The sequence below is a fragment of the Bubalus bubalis genome, chromosome 6 (assembly GCF_019923935.1).
Source record: "Bubalus bubalis isolate 160015118507 breed Murrah chromosome 6, NDDB_SH_1, whole genome shotgun sequence".
Classification (NCBI taxonomy): domain Eukaryota; kingdom Metazoa; phylum Chordata; class Mammalia; order Artiodactyla; family Bovidae; genus Bubalus; species Bubalus bubalis.
In genome coordinates, this window is record NC_059162.1 from 109,205,092 (window position 1) to 109,220,684 (window position 15,593).

Consider the following 15,593-nt stretch of genomic DNA (forward strand, 5'->3'; position numbering starts at 1 on the left):
TCCTCTGCACCTACCCAAATGTGATTTTCCCAAACGAACCTCTGTCCTGTCCTCCTCCCTGTCCCCACTCGAAAAATGCTACTGATTCAGATCTAAGAGAATATTCAGTTCAGTTCCTTGAATTCTAAGGCAGCCGCGTAGGCATTGTAATGATGATGATGATAAAATCTTCAAAGACCTTTTCCTACATTATCTCATTTAATCCTCACAGCTACCCTACTCTGTCATTATCAACCCTCCACTATGCAGATGAGAAAACAGCCAGGGGAACTTAAAGTAACTCCATATTATTTAGAACACACTCTCTCAAGGAGGGGGTGGGGGGTGTAAGCCAATCACCCCCCAAACATGAAAACTATTTCTGATCTGAGTTGTCTGTAAGCTAAGAGAGGAAGCAACACAGAACACACACACAGCTGGGAGTCTTATTTATCCAGCTCTCCCCAAGCCTCCCCTCAGCCAAGAGCAGGCAGTGAGACCAAAGGCAGATGGCTCACAGTCTCAGACCAGTACTGGCAAAGGCAGAGCCAGAACCCAGCCTCCTGTCTTGTATCTTTTCTCCTTTCTCAGTTTTATGCAAGAAGGCAGTGTGGCAGAGTAGGGAAAAAACAAAACCTATAACTCAATCCCCGCTCTGATGATCTCATGAGAAAGAAGGAGGGAACCAATGAAAGAATGAATGAAACAGGATTTTGAAAAGTCACTGTTACCTCATCAGCCCCATGACTTCAAAGAGTCTGAACCCTCCACGCACACTAGTAGTACCTGAGGCTCCTGAGGGGTTAGTTCAGCTAAAGGACCAGCTGCTTCTTCACTAGCCTAAATTAATCAGGTTGGCAATGCTCCTTCAGGGACAGAGAAGGTACGGCCTTTTATCCTTCCTCTAAACAGCCCCACTCCAGTACCTATCCCGGGCCCAGTCCAGCCAACATTTTCCTAGATATAGGTTCAAGAGTCCTCTCAGAGTAGCTTCTAGCAGCCCCAGAAAAGCGAAGTTGGCTATGCACAGTGATTTACACAGCAACCTGCTTCCCAGCTTCCTACTTCCAGGCCAGTCCTCATGGGTGATCAGACTCAGCAGCAAGATTACCTTGGTTATTACAACACTCAGTCACATCTACTTGGACCTGAGCCTGCTGTTAACACAGCAAGGCAATAGAGCTCTCTCACTGGCCAAGTAATTTGGCCTAGAAGAGCCCAGCTCCAGTGGTGTTTCATTCTGGAGACAGGTGCCCTCCCTCAAAAAGAGAACTGTCCTTCCTATCCATATCGTGCAGGGGCGTGACAAGGTGGAACTGCCACCTCTGGGGAAGGTAATGGTTCTATCCCTTGTAAAGGCTGGAGGCTTAGGGTGGGTGAGCAGTAAACCGATTTCACAGACAAAAAGGCAAGAGCAACCTTTCCTACTTATCCTGGAATCCATAAACATCTTAGATAACACTTTCAAGGTCAGGACTGCCTCTCTAGAGAACAGTCATCTTGCCAGAACTATAACAAGTACACAGGTAACCAGTGCCATACCTGCACGCAGTTCTGGAGAAAAATCAATCAAAGCCTCACTATCAGCTACTGTGTATGTCAAAGGCCCCCTCGCCCTTCCTGGTTATCCCGACACATACCAAGTAGTATTTCTTGCTTTTGGGTGTGTACTCGGGGTCCCATTCCTCCTCCCGGCTTCTCTTCTGAAAATCGTTGTTGCTGCTGTTGTTGTTGTTACCAGAATAGTTGCCTCTGCCCCAGCCTCTTCCTCTGGCTCGAAACTGCTATGGCAATAAACGGGGAAAGGAACAAAGGGTCCATGTAAGGAATGGAGAAAAACAACTCCTTGTCTTCTATTCAAATACTTTCCTGCTGTCCTCCAGTCAGTATGCTGGTTAACTGGTTTTTAGCTATTCCCTTTCTGTTTATCTCAAGTCTATAGCCCAGACAGGGGACAATGCCATAAGGGCCTCCCTACATACAGCAGGAGTTAAAACAAGTGAGGAATTTCAGACCAGAAGCCCTAAGAGGCTTTCTGGCTAAGCGATTATGAACAGGGGGGAAAAAAAATTAAAAAATGGAAAGCCTGGGGAATGGGAAACCACAGATTCTAGGGTCTACTGACCTAATCACCTGTATCAAGGGCAATAAAATAAATGTTCTGATCAGCACATAGTTAAAATTAGCAGGAGAAAGGGCTTAAAGAAAGGGAGAGGGCAGAGTCTTACAAAGGTCCCTCGAGCTCTGCCTCCTCTCTCACTTGGACCCACGAAGTCTTTGGTCCCCAGCCTTGATTTGTCAAAGCCCGTGGTACTCTCCTCTCTCTCTTCTGTCTCTTCAGTGTACTCTTCTGCTTTGTAGGAGTGGGATGACTGGGAAGAAGATGATGATGACCTGGACCGGTCTCGTGCTCTCCGGTGCTTCCTATGAAAACACAAGAGGCCTCTAGGGTACAGTCCTTGTCTGGGGCTCATGAGTAAGGAGCACAGGGCAATCAAGAGTGTGTCTGTGATGAGAACACTGAAGACAAGTAACCAGAAAAACCAACTCACCCTCAACATACCCACCCAGGGAACTGGGGAGCTTCCTCCCAATTCTCTCAGTCATGTTCACTGACATATCTATGTCTGAGCCTGTGATAAACACGGGACACACACATACAGGAGGAGGGACAAAACATAGTCCATGCATGGCCTCTGGTAGCTCATTCTAACACATGTGCATAAACTGGAAAGACAAAAGGAGACGAACACTGTCATGAAAGCCAGAGAGTATCTGGTGCTAGGAGAGGCTTTATACATTACCATCTGTTTCAACTTTATGTTAGTTTTATTTCTCATAGAAGACTATGACCTGTCTTGGGAGGCTGTTCTAAAGATCGAAAAAACAACGTGCTTAAACACTCTACACTGACACAGCACGCATATAGTAAATGGCAATTATGATTTCAGTACTGTTTTCCCCATCTTAGAGACAGAAGGTTCAGGTGACAGAACTAGGCAGATTTGGATTCAAACCTAGCACTAATTATACCAATACTCCACAAACCCTTCCCACTTTCCACTGCACTCAAACAGGTTTAGGTCATTAAGCCTAGGATCTGGCAGAATTCTTCCCAGAGTTATTTCCCATCCATCCCTTCATCTGGAGGAAATTACAGAGCAGGGGCAAATTAGACAGAGTAATACAGTGAGTCACTATATACATACTAGAGAGGTTGGGGCCAGCCCTGCCATGTGGCAGTGGAGGAGGGTACCAGCCACCAGGAGTACAGGACTTACAGGGAGAAGCCAGCCAAGTGTTAGTAACCTATCATTACCCTCCTCCATTATGAAAAGCACCTTGCCAACCCCCCACCCCCACAGCCACCCCCAACCCCCAAACATTTGAGAAGATCAAAGACAAATATTTGAATCCTACTAAATAATCCTACTAAGTTATTCTCATCGGATTCTTATAACTCAAATGTTTGACTCCTAGAACTCAGCACTATTTCAAGAGATTTTCAAAAATAAGACTCCAAAAATCCTGATTTGAGTCCCAACACTGCCTTTTATTAGTTGTGTGATCTTGGTGAGCCATTCTTCAATCATATGAGAAAGAGTTTTTGTATACAGTGAAAACAGTGGCATGAGTATCATTTTTCTTCTTGACCCAATCACAATATACTAGAGTTGCACGAGACTTGATTAAGGTTACACAACAAGTCAGAGGCAGTGGCATATGTCCCAGGGAAACAAATCAGGATCAGTAATCCAAGTCCAGGACTGAAAGGCTTGAAGGGTCCTACTCCCTTTCCCCCAGAGAAGACTACTGTACCCCAACTTCCATTTCCTGTTGAGGATTATCAGATCCTCTATCTGTGGATACCCCTGAAAGCTGTTAGGGCTCATAATGCGTATGTTAACTGAGCGCAAGGATAGTGAAAGAGAAGATATGAGCTTACTTCTCTATCTTTCAAACAGGCAAAAGGGATAGTCTACTAACTGTCTCACTTATTTCAAAGGACTGTTATCAGAAAATGGATATAAAAGTGCTTGCCAGTTAAAGTTCAGGAACACAAAAGTAGTGCTGCTTCCCACAGGAAGGCGTGGGGTTTCAATTCTGCAACCTTTAATGCGCATGACTGAAAAGTCATGGAACGTTCAAAAATGTAAATAGAGACAAGACCTTGGCATAAATGCTGCCTTATGAAGTTCAACAATGCTACCTTTGTTTAAAGAATATTTGGAACACCTCTCTTGGAAGTGCCTGTGAAACTAGTTTAAAAGGCATTTAAGATCAACAAGCTTGTCCTATCTAGTTCTGCCCTGTTTCTCTGACCAGACAGTTTTTACTTGAATACAACTTTGAGCCATTTTAAAACATAACCTTCGCAAGACGATTTGTGATGAGAAAGGACATGTCAAAGAACATGTCCAAAACAAAAGCAAAAGAAATTCCCATGATTCTCCACACTGTCCCTATAGCCAAATCAACTGCCTATCTCCCAGGAGGCCTCCTTTGGACAAGGATTATGTCTATTTTCATTCAAAAGTTCTATTTTCAATCTAGGGACTTTAATTGACAGTTAAAAGAAACTACACAAAATAGTTCCTAATTGTTCTCCAGTGTGCAGGGTCTGCCATAGGGCCTAATGAGGGGCAGACAAAGGAGTCCACTCAGGAGACTGAATGAGGCAACAGACAAGGGTTTACATACTTCTGCTTCTTTGATCCTTTATGAGTTTTCTCTGTTTTCTCAGCTGATCGCTCCCTTGAGTGGCTTGAGTCTCGGGAATCCACTGATTCTCTTGATTTACCTCGTTTAAGATCTCTCTCTTTATGTTTTTTACGACGTTCAATATCAAGGCGGAGATCAACAGGATCATCTTTGTATTTTCCCTCAGCCTGCCAAGAGAAATCAAAATTAAGGTTTTTGGGATTCAGGACTACAAACTCAACCACCCCACAAACTGTGGTTTCTATTCCAATGGAGTGGTACAGAGGAAGCACTGGGAATGTGAGGCACCTGGCCCAACTCGGGAGGGATACAGGATGTTCCACCAAAATCACTTCATGAGAATCCCTAGAGAACCCAAACCAATTCTCTAGAATAATGATGATAACCTTCTGTATATGCTACACACACACACAAACACACACACACACACACCCCCCTTGCTTTGCTATTTCCCTCTGTGGTCCAGTAATGACTTTGGCTAGCTGAAAAGCTGAGAAGGCCAAAATTAACTCTGGAAGGTGTTTAGTTAGGCTGGCTTAGGCTTAGTCACCAGCAGGAGTAGAAATGCTGTCATCTTTCCCCTACCTACACTGTGGCAGCTACCCTGGACCTATCCTCTATTTGGAATTACCTCTCAGTACTGAGTCCAATAATAGACAATGGAAGACTTGTGCCTTCCAAAATATTAGTTATATCAACAGATTTCTCTAGAGAAGGCATATCAAAAACCATAATAAAGAATTCATAAAGTTGGCAATACCAAGTCAAAGTTTATTTTAAAAAGAAAAATGAGAAAACATTTTCTCACTAACTTTCTACAAGTGTAACCTACCATAGTATGTGGCGCACAGAGTGAGCCCAGCAACAGCGGCAGCCCTCTACCCTGAACTATCAGGCAAAGGGCTTTCAACAGCTCTTGAGAAACTCAGTGAAAGCAGAGGAGCAAGGGGTTTTCAGGCATATTATACTCTAAGATTTGTCTCATGGAAGCAAAACCTCCCTAGGGACTTCTCTGGTAGACCAGTGGTTAAGACTGTGCTTTCACTGCAGAGGGTGTGGGTTCAATCCCTGCTCAGGGAACTAAGACCACACAAGCTGTGTGGTGCGACCAAAACACAAACAAATAAACAACAACAACAACAACAAAAAAACCTCTCTAAAAAGAGGAAGGGATGAGCAGTTCACTTTGTATTAACATTTACTTACACAACTAAGCTTTTTGTTGAAATAATGAAGTTTTAATTAACAAGAATGGTAGGTGGTAACTTGGTTTATTTTACTGCATGCTTTTCTTCTGAGGAGGGAATGGGGCCTCTGCACCCTCCAAAGACCAAAAAAGAGAGAAGTACAGCTGCAGTTCCCTTAGTGCACACAGCACCTCTAATGAATAGGCTTTGTGGGGCGGAGAGGATGACATCTCTCCTGATGTTTCAAAGTCTTGTGTTTCACATGGTTAGTGCCAAGCTGGTGGGTACTTGGAGGAAAAGGGGGAATGGGAGAGAAGACAGATTGTGCAAGAGTGCCTCTCATCACATTCAACCAACAAGACAAACCTATTTGGAAAACTTGAAAATTACTATTTTTAGAAACAGTTTCAGCAACATTGGAAGAGTCATCTCCATAGGGATTAAATTTCAATCTAATCTCTATAGGGTCCCTATGTGGGAACTGATGGTCAATAAATACTAAGATTTTTAAGAACCCAAATCTAGTACTTCTAGTAACAGACTGCACACAAGCTTTAATCTCTTAATAACAGTGTTTACGTGCACATCATTACACATGTAGCTGGGCTATCAAAGCAATGTTTAGCTTTAAAGTAACAGTAACCAACAGATGATAGATATGGCACAATGTTAGGAAAAAAATCTGGACTAGCTGCTTAAAACAGTCTTTTCAGTTAAGATATGAAAATTTCACTCTCCTCTGACATGCATGTCTTTTTGAAATCATGGTTGGAAATAGCGCATGTATATAGTTGATTTGATAATACTTACAAGCAGAAAAATATCACAAAAAGTTTCTTCTCTCATCATGGGCACTTGTTCCAAAACTCCTCTCTTTTTTTTCTCAAGCTCACCTCAATAGACTTTGGGGTCATTTACCATATTCTAACCACTTCACAAAGGTTGTTGATACATTTAATAAAAATTAACCCTTTGTAGTTCATTTTTAGAATTATGCCCATCCTTAAAAGAAAAACACAAACTTAAGTAGAGAGTAATTTAAACAAACACATTTCTGACAAGTTCATGCCCAACGCACTCATTTTGTTGGAATTACTGATCAAAGCAACAGTTCACCTTGTAGCCAGGTTCTCGGGGACTTTTCATTTCGTCATGAGCCAAACCATGTTTTCTGAATGTACTGGGGGAAATGTCTATCCTCCTAAAATTATAAACACAAAAGTTGTTCAACATCCCATAGTGTGAATATAGCATTTTAGTTCGTAAGTGAAGTAGCAGAAACACAGGCATTCCTTTTTATCCCTTTTTATTATACTTACCTTGTTTGTTTATATACTTACACTCTCCCATAGATATGTATGCACAGGCACACACGTACATGTACAGACACACACACTTTCTCTCTCCCAACTTTCCAAACTCAAACAGAAGGAACTTCATATTCCACCCAGCACTGTTACGGTCAAGAAAACAGACTCACCTATAGCCTTACTTATAATCTTAAATTCACATCGAGACTATCTATGCCCTGCTAACTTCAAAAAGCAGTTTTCACCTTGGGAACTGAAATATAATGGTCCATTATTCACCAATATGATAAAGTCTAAGTGAGAAACAAGTGCCTGGAGTGACACACATCCCCAAAGACCCTAAATCCAAGACTATTACAAACATGGTCCTCTTACCTACTGCAAAGGTTCAATCAAAGTTTAAGGCCAACTACATTTCTAGACAAAGTCCCTATTTGCTGAATAAATTCCCACAACCAAATGTTTAAACCTCTGGGCTTTTTAAACCCTTTGACATAATTCTGTAAGTTCTTCTATCTTCATCCCCCACTTGCTGCAGATTCTCCCAAAGGAAGAACCAATATATGAAATACATGGGATGCTTAAAGAAACATTTACTTTATGTAAAGAAAGCTCACCGTGACCTTGGGTTATCATTTGCAAACTCCTCCTGCAACTCTCAAGAACACAAGGGTTCTTTTATATCAAAAAGGGCTGTTTTCCTCAGGCCCAAAGGGAGAAACATGGCAATCAAAGCACACCCTTTCCATTACAAATCACTACTATCCTAGACTATGGAGACTGTTAACTTAAATTCTGCTATTACACCTAACAAGTGGCAAAAACAAGACAAGTTTATTCTCTGGTGGGCAGTCTTTTGGGCTTCCCTGAGCTCAGTTGGTAAGGAATCCACCTGCAATGCAGGAGACCCTGGTTCAATCCCTGGGTTGGGAAGATCCCCTGGAGAAGGGAAAAGGTACCCATTCCAGTATTCTGGCCTGGAGAATTCCAAGGACTGTAGAGTCCATGAGGTCACAAAGAGTCAGACACAACTGAGTGATTCTCCTTGAGCAGTCTTTTATGATCACCTCCAGTGTAAGCCAGGGCCCTCACCTGTGAATCTCTGGGCTTTTCTTGTTTTTAGCTGCCTCCTGTTCACTTCCTCTCTTTAGATATTTAGTAAAGCGTTCATGCAATGTCATTCCAGAGGACCCAAAGTGATGCTCTGTGGGGAGTCAAAGAAAAATATGTCAGGCTGTTAAAGGCAGACCCAACATTCAAACCCCTCTGCATGGATGAAACTGCAGCCACAGATATGTGAATGAAGTGGTCAAATCCACATAACTAACATACTGTGAAAAGCAAGGAAAATTAGCTGGTTCAGAAACAATCCAATATTGAGCACTGGATTGCCATGGTAGGACATGGATACAAAGATACTATTCTATGCATCAAGACCACCAATTCCCCCTAAGTTCCAATTTCAGATGAAACTGTAACTGGCCCAAACCCAGCTTCTAGGTCACATTCCTCAGTCTGTCCACCTCCATTTGCCCAGAAGATGGCAAAATAATGTGGGACAAGATCTATAAGATGCTGCTAGAGGTATCTGCGTATTAAGACAGGACAAATCAGATGGGCTGAGAAAGCCACTTTCCATACCCCCCTTTTCAAGCAATTTAAATCTTCACATGAAGGATTTCACCTAGCCTCAGGATCCCAGGTTATCACTAGTATTTTCCCAATGTTCAGCTCTCTGATCAGAAAATGGAAACTTACCCCAGGAGACATTTCCTTCAAACCAGCCCCTAGGTTCAAAGGCCCTATTGATGAGATAAAGGTCCCCGACAGACTCCCTCATGCCCCATCTCATGCTTCTGCTTGTTAGAAAGCTAAGCATGTAGAAAGGGAACCTGAGCGGGCTGGGGTCAGGACTCACCTTTAACATGGTGAACGATGGTCACTATATGCTGGGCAAACAGCTCTGAGGGGCTCCGCTGAGACTGAGCTGACTGTATGTGCTGGAAAATGGATCGAAATTCCTGCTCCTTTTTGTTGCTATGAACTAGATCCCGACAAAGCTTTCGTTCCTGAGCCAATAAGCCACTGGGTCTGAAAAATAAACACAGGGTGACCCAATGTAACAAGATACACAGAAAGTCAGAACATTTAAGTCCTAAAAATGCAAGCATACTTTTGTAAGAGGTGAATTTATCTGCAAAGTTCCTTTTTAAATTCCTAGCAAAGTACAAAGAACCTCAAGGCACGTAACTGTGGAAAAAGGCATTTCTCCCCTTGGAGTTTAATGGAAACAAATGGGCAGGATGAAGGATTAAACCTCAGTGATTCTGTTCTGTTCTGGAGGTGGGGTTGGGGGTGGGGTGGTCTCTGCTGATTTTAACGCGTGACAAATAGTAAGGTGTCTTAGAAGATCAACTATCTTGGCCAGCAGGGCCACTCAGTTTATGTGACACAACAGCAAGAGTGGGATGTGGCTAGACTGCTCAGCAGACTTCCAACTGGGTGTGCAACTTTCACACCAGGTGAAAAGCAGCCTGGGCCTCACAACTCTTTCCTGAAGTTCTCAAACCCCACACCCCAGCCCCAACTTTCAAACCATTACATTATTTGATGAAGGCCTGATATAATACACATTGTGACTTAGCTAAGAATGAAAAAATGGATCCTGCATGGCTCCACAGGCAAAGACACCCTAAGCACATTAGGAAGACAAGGGGACAGGAGTGGAATGGGGGGAGGGCGTATGATGTGACGAATACAGTGCAAGAGAGAAGCAGAGGGGACCCAGTACCAAGACAGACAGTCACTACAGACTAAAAAGACGCTTCACGATACCGCCCCGAACACGTAATTACTCTGTGATACACACTTCTCCAAAGAAAACAGGGAGACATAAGAGTATTCACAGTAAAAATGAGATAGTGGGAGAAATACAGGAGGGGTTTGTCCTTGTTCTAGAATGACCTTATGGAGAGCGGTTAGGCTACAGCCCTGAGGGTCAAGATGGACTACACCTCACCTTGCAAGGTCCTCATCAAAAGAGTCCATCCGGACATTGACTTGGGCCTCTCGAGTAATGGAAAAGGAAGACTTCCCTGTGGAAAAGTCTCCTTTGGCTCCTAGCTTCTCTCGGCTCTCAGAGGTCTTTCTTGGGGGAGGTGAAGAGCTCTTCTCCTGGACTGCTTTGTAAGCAGTCACTCGGAAATTCTTTTCAGGCACAAATCCCCTGTGCCCACTTTCGCTTCTCTTGGATCCTCCTCGCTCCTCCTTTTTGGATCTCTCTGAAAAGGATTCCTCCTCCAACTCCTCCGTTTTTCTTTGCTTTTCCTTTCCTGGAGGTGCGTACACCAGGCCCTCCCATTTGCCTGACTTCTCCTCCTCCTGGTTTTTGCTTGCACCTGCTATGACTTTCGACATGAATTTGGGTTCATCGTCAAACTCAGATTCCTTCCTTCCTTTAGCCTTGTCTTTATCTTGATCATCCATCTCCTCCTTGTGGAAGTCAGCCATCTTCTTCTCAAAGTCATCTCGGAGCTTATACCTTTTGGGAGACTGGCTACCCCGAAAAGGCTTCTCAGTATCAGTTTTGGGAGCAAATGAATCAGATTTCATTTTTGTATCACCCAATCCCGCATCAGAGAAGCTCCCTTTCTCTTTCATTTTGTCTTTATCAGTATTTGTTTGTTTCTGTTCCTTATCTTTTCCATTCTCTGTCTTCTGTTCATCTAGATACCTAGTTATGAAAACACAAGGGAGACACACAAGAGACTTAAACAACCTGATCCAAAATAAAACAGCACCATATGGTCTTAGGTTTTTGAGTCTCTAACAAGCATGACTTGTGGATTCCAGCGTTGCCAAAGGTGTCTTGATTACCTTTTTGTTAATTTCTGAAAAACTGCTCTTCACAGGTTCATGAATTTTGCATTTAAAAGATAAATAAATGTTCTGTGGAGTTGTATATTACAAAAACAAGCAAAAAGAAAATAGCAAAGGCATTTTTTAGGGTACTAAAAAACAAAAACCTACTTACCTGTAAGCGGTCTAGGAAAAAAAAAATTAAGGTCTTATCCAACCTTCACTCAAGTCACTTAAAATCTGCTTTCAGCAAAGTTAACATAGAATGTTCAACCTTGGACTGTTTTGCTTTTATACAACTCACATTTGGAAATACAAGTCTCAAAAGAGACTTCAAATTTGCTTCAAGTCACCTAGAAGACCTAAGTATGAAATATACTGTGAACACAAACAAAATACATGTTAATTGGGGGAGGGGGCAAAATTCATCCCACTCAATTCTTATGGAAAAGCAGAGTTCATGCCCAAGTGTTCTAATAAGATTCACAGTCCTGGCAAGGAACAAAACCTGTATTTTAAAGCAGACTTACTGAAGGCTGGGAAGTACAGGTTCTGAACATCACATCTGTACCGTTAATGGAAAAAGTCTAATCAAATTAACAGTTGCATTAATATGGCAAAAAAAAAAAAAAAAAAGAACCAAAAAAGGAACCAAAGGGACAGCAGGGCATCAAAGAAAACGCTAATAAGAGAAAAAGGGGGAGTGGGGGGCAGGAGGGGCACCTGCTCCATAGGTCCCTCTTGACAACGTGGTCCCAATGCAACTTCCTTGTTGCGTCTCTGCCATCCCAATGCATACAACCACACAAAACAAAGACTTGTGCTCCAACTCACCGTGTCCCTCAGGGTAGAAAGACAGAAGCACTATTATGTTCTCTCCTAACATGCAGCCTGCTTGGCTTCTACTGGAACATACACCCACCTTGCGATTTTATAACAAGGTCTTCCTGGACTAAGCCTTGGACTTTCCCATTCTGCCCAGTCTCCTCAACTGGAGGGTGTGAGGGTGCAGTTCTTCACCATGATGGGCTGATGCAGATCGATCATAGGAGATGGTGGATCTTAGAGGGTCTAACAGTTCCAATAGCCATTCATTTTGGTAAAGACCACATTTTTTTGATAGCTGACCCACAAATCTCTATTGTTCTCTGGCTTACACTGGTAGAATCCAAGGCAAACTTTAAATGTGAAAACATCATTGCAGAGTAATCTAGAATTTGTGCTGTAATACAAATTCAGGAAGGTAGGAAAACCAGAGTTAAGCCAAAGGTTTCCTTGGATGATGCTTTCAAACTGGCGAAATGAAACTTTAGGAAACGGGAATTACCTTATTACTATTAATCAGAGCTCTAACGACCACTTTACAACTAAACTGCCAACTGGTGAGATAAAAACAGAAAGGGGAAAATGAGGTACTTGCCTCTTTGTATAGGCTGCTCCTCCTGGAGCAGCAGCCTCCTCCTTCTGAGATGAGCCATATGTTGAGCCAGTGGCCGGTGGACTCTTACCCACGGGACTCTTTTTGGATGGGCTTAAGGACCCTGAGCCATGGTCAAACTGACCTTGGTGAGTCCCACCCTGGTACCCAGCACCACTCTGCAGAGTTGAGCCCATCTGGGATGTGCTGGAAAGTGGAGGGCTAGGTTTTGGCACAGGGCTAGGACGAGGTGACCGCCGCCTCACTACCACAGACTGGAGGGGGCTTTTGAGAGCTGGGCTTCGCTCCCGGGGACTCAGCTCAGACACTCCTGAGGCCCGTGATGCAGAACCAGCACTGTATGTGGTGGCATCTGGCCACGGCTTTGAGCTCTCAGATGCTTTTGGGTCTTGAGAGGTGCCTCCAGAGAATGGCTGCTCCTTGGCCTCATCTCCCTGGTTATCACCAGCAGCCTGGGACGGCCGGCTATCCTTGGAAGAGGACTTTTTCTCCTTCGCAGACTTGCGCTTAGATGATTCAACTCGGCTGTGGTTGGAGGAAGAACGAGAGGACGAGGAACGCCTTGACCTATCAGAGGAAGACTTATCGGAGTTTCTGGAGTGGCTCCTGGACCTTGGTGAAGGGGACCTTCTCTTTGGGGACCGGGATCGGGAACGGCCCCGACGAGGACTGTATGCTTGCCGGTAATTCTGCCAATTTGAGCGGTAGTTTCCATAGCCTCCTCGGTTATACTGGCCCCATGGATAAAAGCCTCTGTTGCGCCCACGGAAATAATAGGGCCTTCTATAGCCTCTGTTGTGACCTCGGAAATCTCGATTCTGATATACTCTTGGGTGATTTCTCTCTCTGTTATGAGCTGGAGAATATGATCTGGAACGAGACCTAGAACTGAAAGAGGGGTAGGGGAGGGAAGAAAAGTTTGAATTTTTGACACAAGCATTTTTATTCAAGAAACACCTGCCAACAAAGAGGTAAAGCCCTACTCTTATGTATCATTTATTTTCAAACAAAAGGTACAAACTTAAATAGCTAATCCTACTCTTATGACCACATTAAGTACAAAAATAAAAAAATCACTTTAACAAACCAGACACTGAGATGACTCATTAATACTACTGTAGCACATTCTACATGGAGATATATTTCTACAATGACTGAGGGAATATAAAAATGCTCTCCATGTACTAAACAAACATTTTAATATAGTATACTAATTAGTTTCACAGGCACAAAGGATTTTACAGATAGGTCCCCGCGTCACTGGAGGAGAGGACAAACTGCAAGTTGTGGTACCCAAAGAGGAAGTCTTCAGGTCCCCTGGCCTCATTCAGTTTATTCCCTATCCCACCCACCTCTGACTGTGCAGGGCTAATTTCTTGGCTTCCACCAAGATTTGGGTTTGTGAAATACAGTTGCAACATGTCTAAACCAAAAAACACTTAAGTAGGGACTGAGAGAGGCATCTGTTCAAAGCTTAAAAAAACTTCAACTGAAATCAGATCAACACATCAAGCAAATATTGTTGTTTTTTTAAACTGGGAATCTGGAAATGGTCTCATTCTCTAGGTCAAGTTTCTGTGGCTGAACTACAAGGTCTTCCATAGGTGCCACAAGAGGGCACCATCTGACCATAACACACCCAAGCACACAATACGGCAGCAAAGAGACTACAAACAGCCCCACACCTGCACATCTGTCAGGCCAGTGCTCTTCCTCATTTAACAATACAGAATTCTGATTTAGCAAAGGCCCATTTCCAGAACTATAAGGATTCAACAGTCATCTAACTCTGTAAAAATTACATGTTCACTATTAAGTGGGTATTTGGAGCAGGTTCTGTCCACTCCATGCATCAACCTGATATTGCAGTACCTCCAGGAACTGGGGTGGGATGATATTACATATTTACAAATGCCAGCCTTATCGATGACAAGGAAGTCTGTTTCCATCAAAAAGCCAAAAGCTCTACTTGCTGGTATAGGAATCTACTGGGCTTCTTCAACACCACTTATTGTGTCAACTATAATATAGAGCATTAATTGGTCACTACTACTAAGTATTAACAGTTACCTAGAAAACGTAAAATTACTAGAAAACTCCAAAAAAACCCTTTCCTTTATATACAGAATAAAAACCCTTCAGTTCATAAGCAGGCCTTCTCATATCAGACCTAACTGGAACCATACATTTTTATTTGTTTGCTTGTATAAGTCTTATAAGTAACTCCACTTAGCAATGTGACAGGTTATAACAACTAAATAAAATGTTATCTTTAGAAAGAAACTTAGAAGATAAAATAGGATTGTTTTCCCACTACCCATTGTGTCCAGGTTCTTTATCTACCCCAAGAACAAGACCTGGCAAAGATACAGCAAACTGCTGGCTGGTAATGGTTGCTATTTAAGTACGATTTGTTTTAAAAAAAAACAAACTTACCTTTCACACTTTTCATTCGAAAACAGTAACAATACAAGAAAGAAGAAGGGAGAAGCAGATGCGCTATGAAACTGAACATGACCCGATTGAATGGCTATACGTGAGTAGGTGATGCACCACCAGCACTAGGGAGGGTTTAATTCATGTTCCCATCCTCACAGGCTACTGCTGCTTCTGTCACCAATTATTAGTGAGGGCCCTGCGGCATACTGCATCCAAAACCCGCAGTCACTGCACAGATGCAGGAACATGAGTCTCTGCAGATTGCAAATGAAGTTATTTAGAAGTCACTTAAAAGGATACAGTCTGTGAAATATAAGGAAACAACCAATTTTTCTCCAGTTCTGTAGAACTCAGCAGTTAAGTTAAATTAAAGACATGGTTTCTCAAACTCTCTGGATAGTATATTTTCCTTATAGGAGAGGGGAAACAAAAGAAAAACATGAAACAGATAAGCCAGAAATAAAAACTGAACATCTAGTGGCAAATTTATCTGTTTCTAAAAAACAGAGACGTCAGACTAGAATTAAATATAAAAACATTTTTCTAGTGACGATATTCCTCCAAAGTAATCTTCCAGGCATTAAAACAGCACATAGAGTGGCTCCAGACCTACCCCAAAACATACTGCCTGCCTAAGATATCTTTCCCTCATTTACCAAG

The 15,593-nt window shown here is 42.8% G+C and overlaps 1 protein-coding gene across 4 annotated transcripts in view; it reads right to left on the reverse strand.

The window, feature by feature from the left end:
• THRAP3 (thyroid hormone receptor associated protein 3) overlaps positions 1 to 15,593 on the reverse strand; it is a 70,251-nt gene that overhangs the window by 1,623 nt on the left and 53,035 nt on the right. For 3 of the 4 annotated variants that reach the window (XM_006077584.4, XM_025289071.3, XM_025289072.3), the window contains 8 exons: positions 12,477 to 13,382; positions 10,218 to 10,931; positions 9,117 to 9,289; positions 8,291 to 8,402; positions 7,005 to 7,089; positions 4,681 to 4,868; positions 2,208 to 2,403; positions 1,620 to 1,763 (listed from right to left, as the gene is read on the reverse strand). In XM_006077584.4, the coding sequence (XP_006077646.1) occupies positions 1,620 to 1,763; positions 2,208 to 2,403; positions 4,681 to 4,868; positions 7,005 to 7,089; positions 8,291 to 8,402; positions 9,117 to 9,289; positions 10,218 to 10,931; positions 12,477 to 13,382 (2,518 nt within the window). The remainder of the gene's footprint in view (positions 1 to 1,619; positions 1,764 to 2,207; positions 2,404 to 4,680; positions 4,869 to 7,004; positions 7,090 to 8,290; positions 8,403 to 9,116; positions 9,290 to 10,217; positions 10,932 to 12,476; positions 13,383 to 15,593) is intronic. The other variant, XM_006077586.4, reaches the window with a different exon arrangement.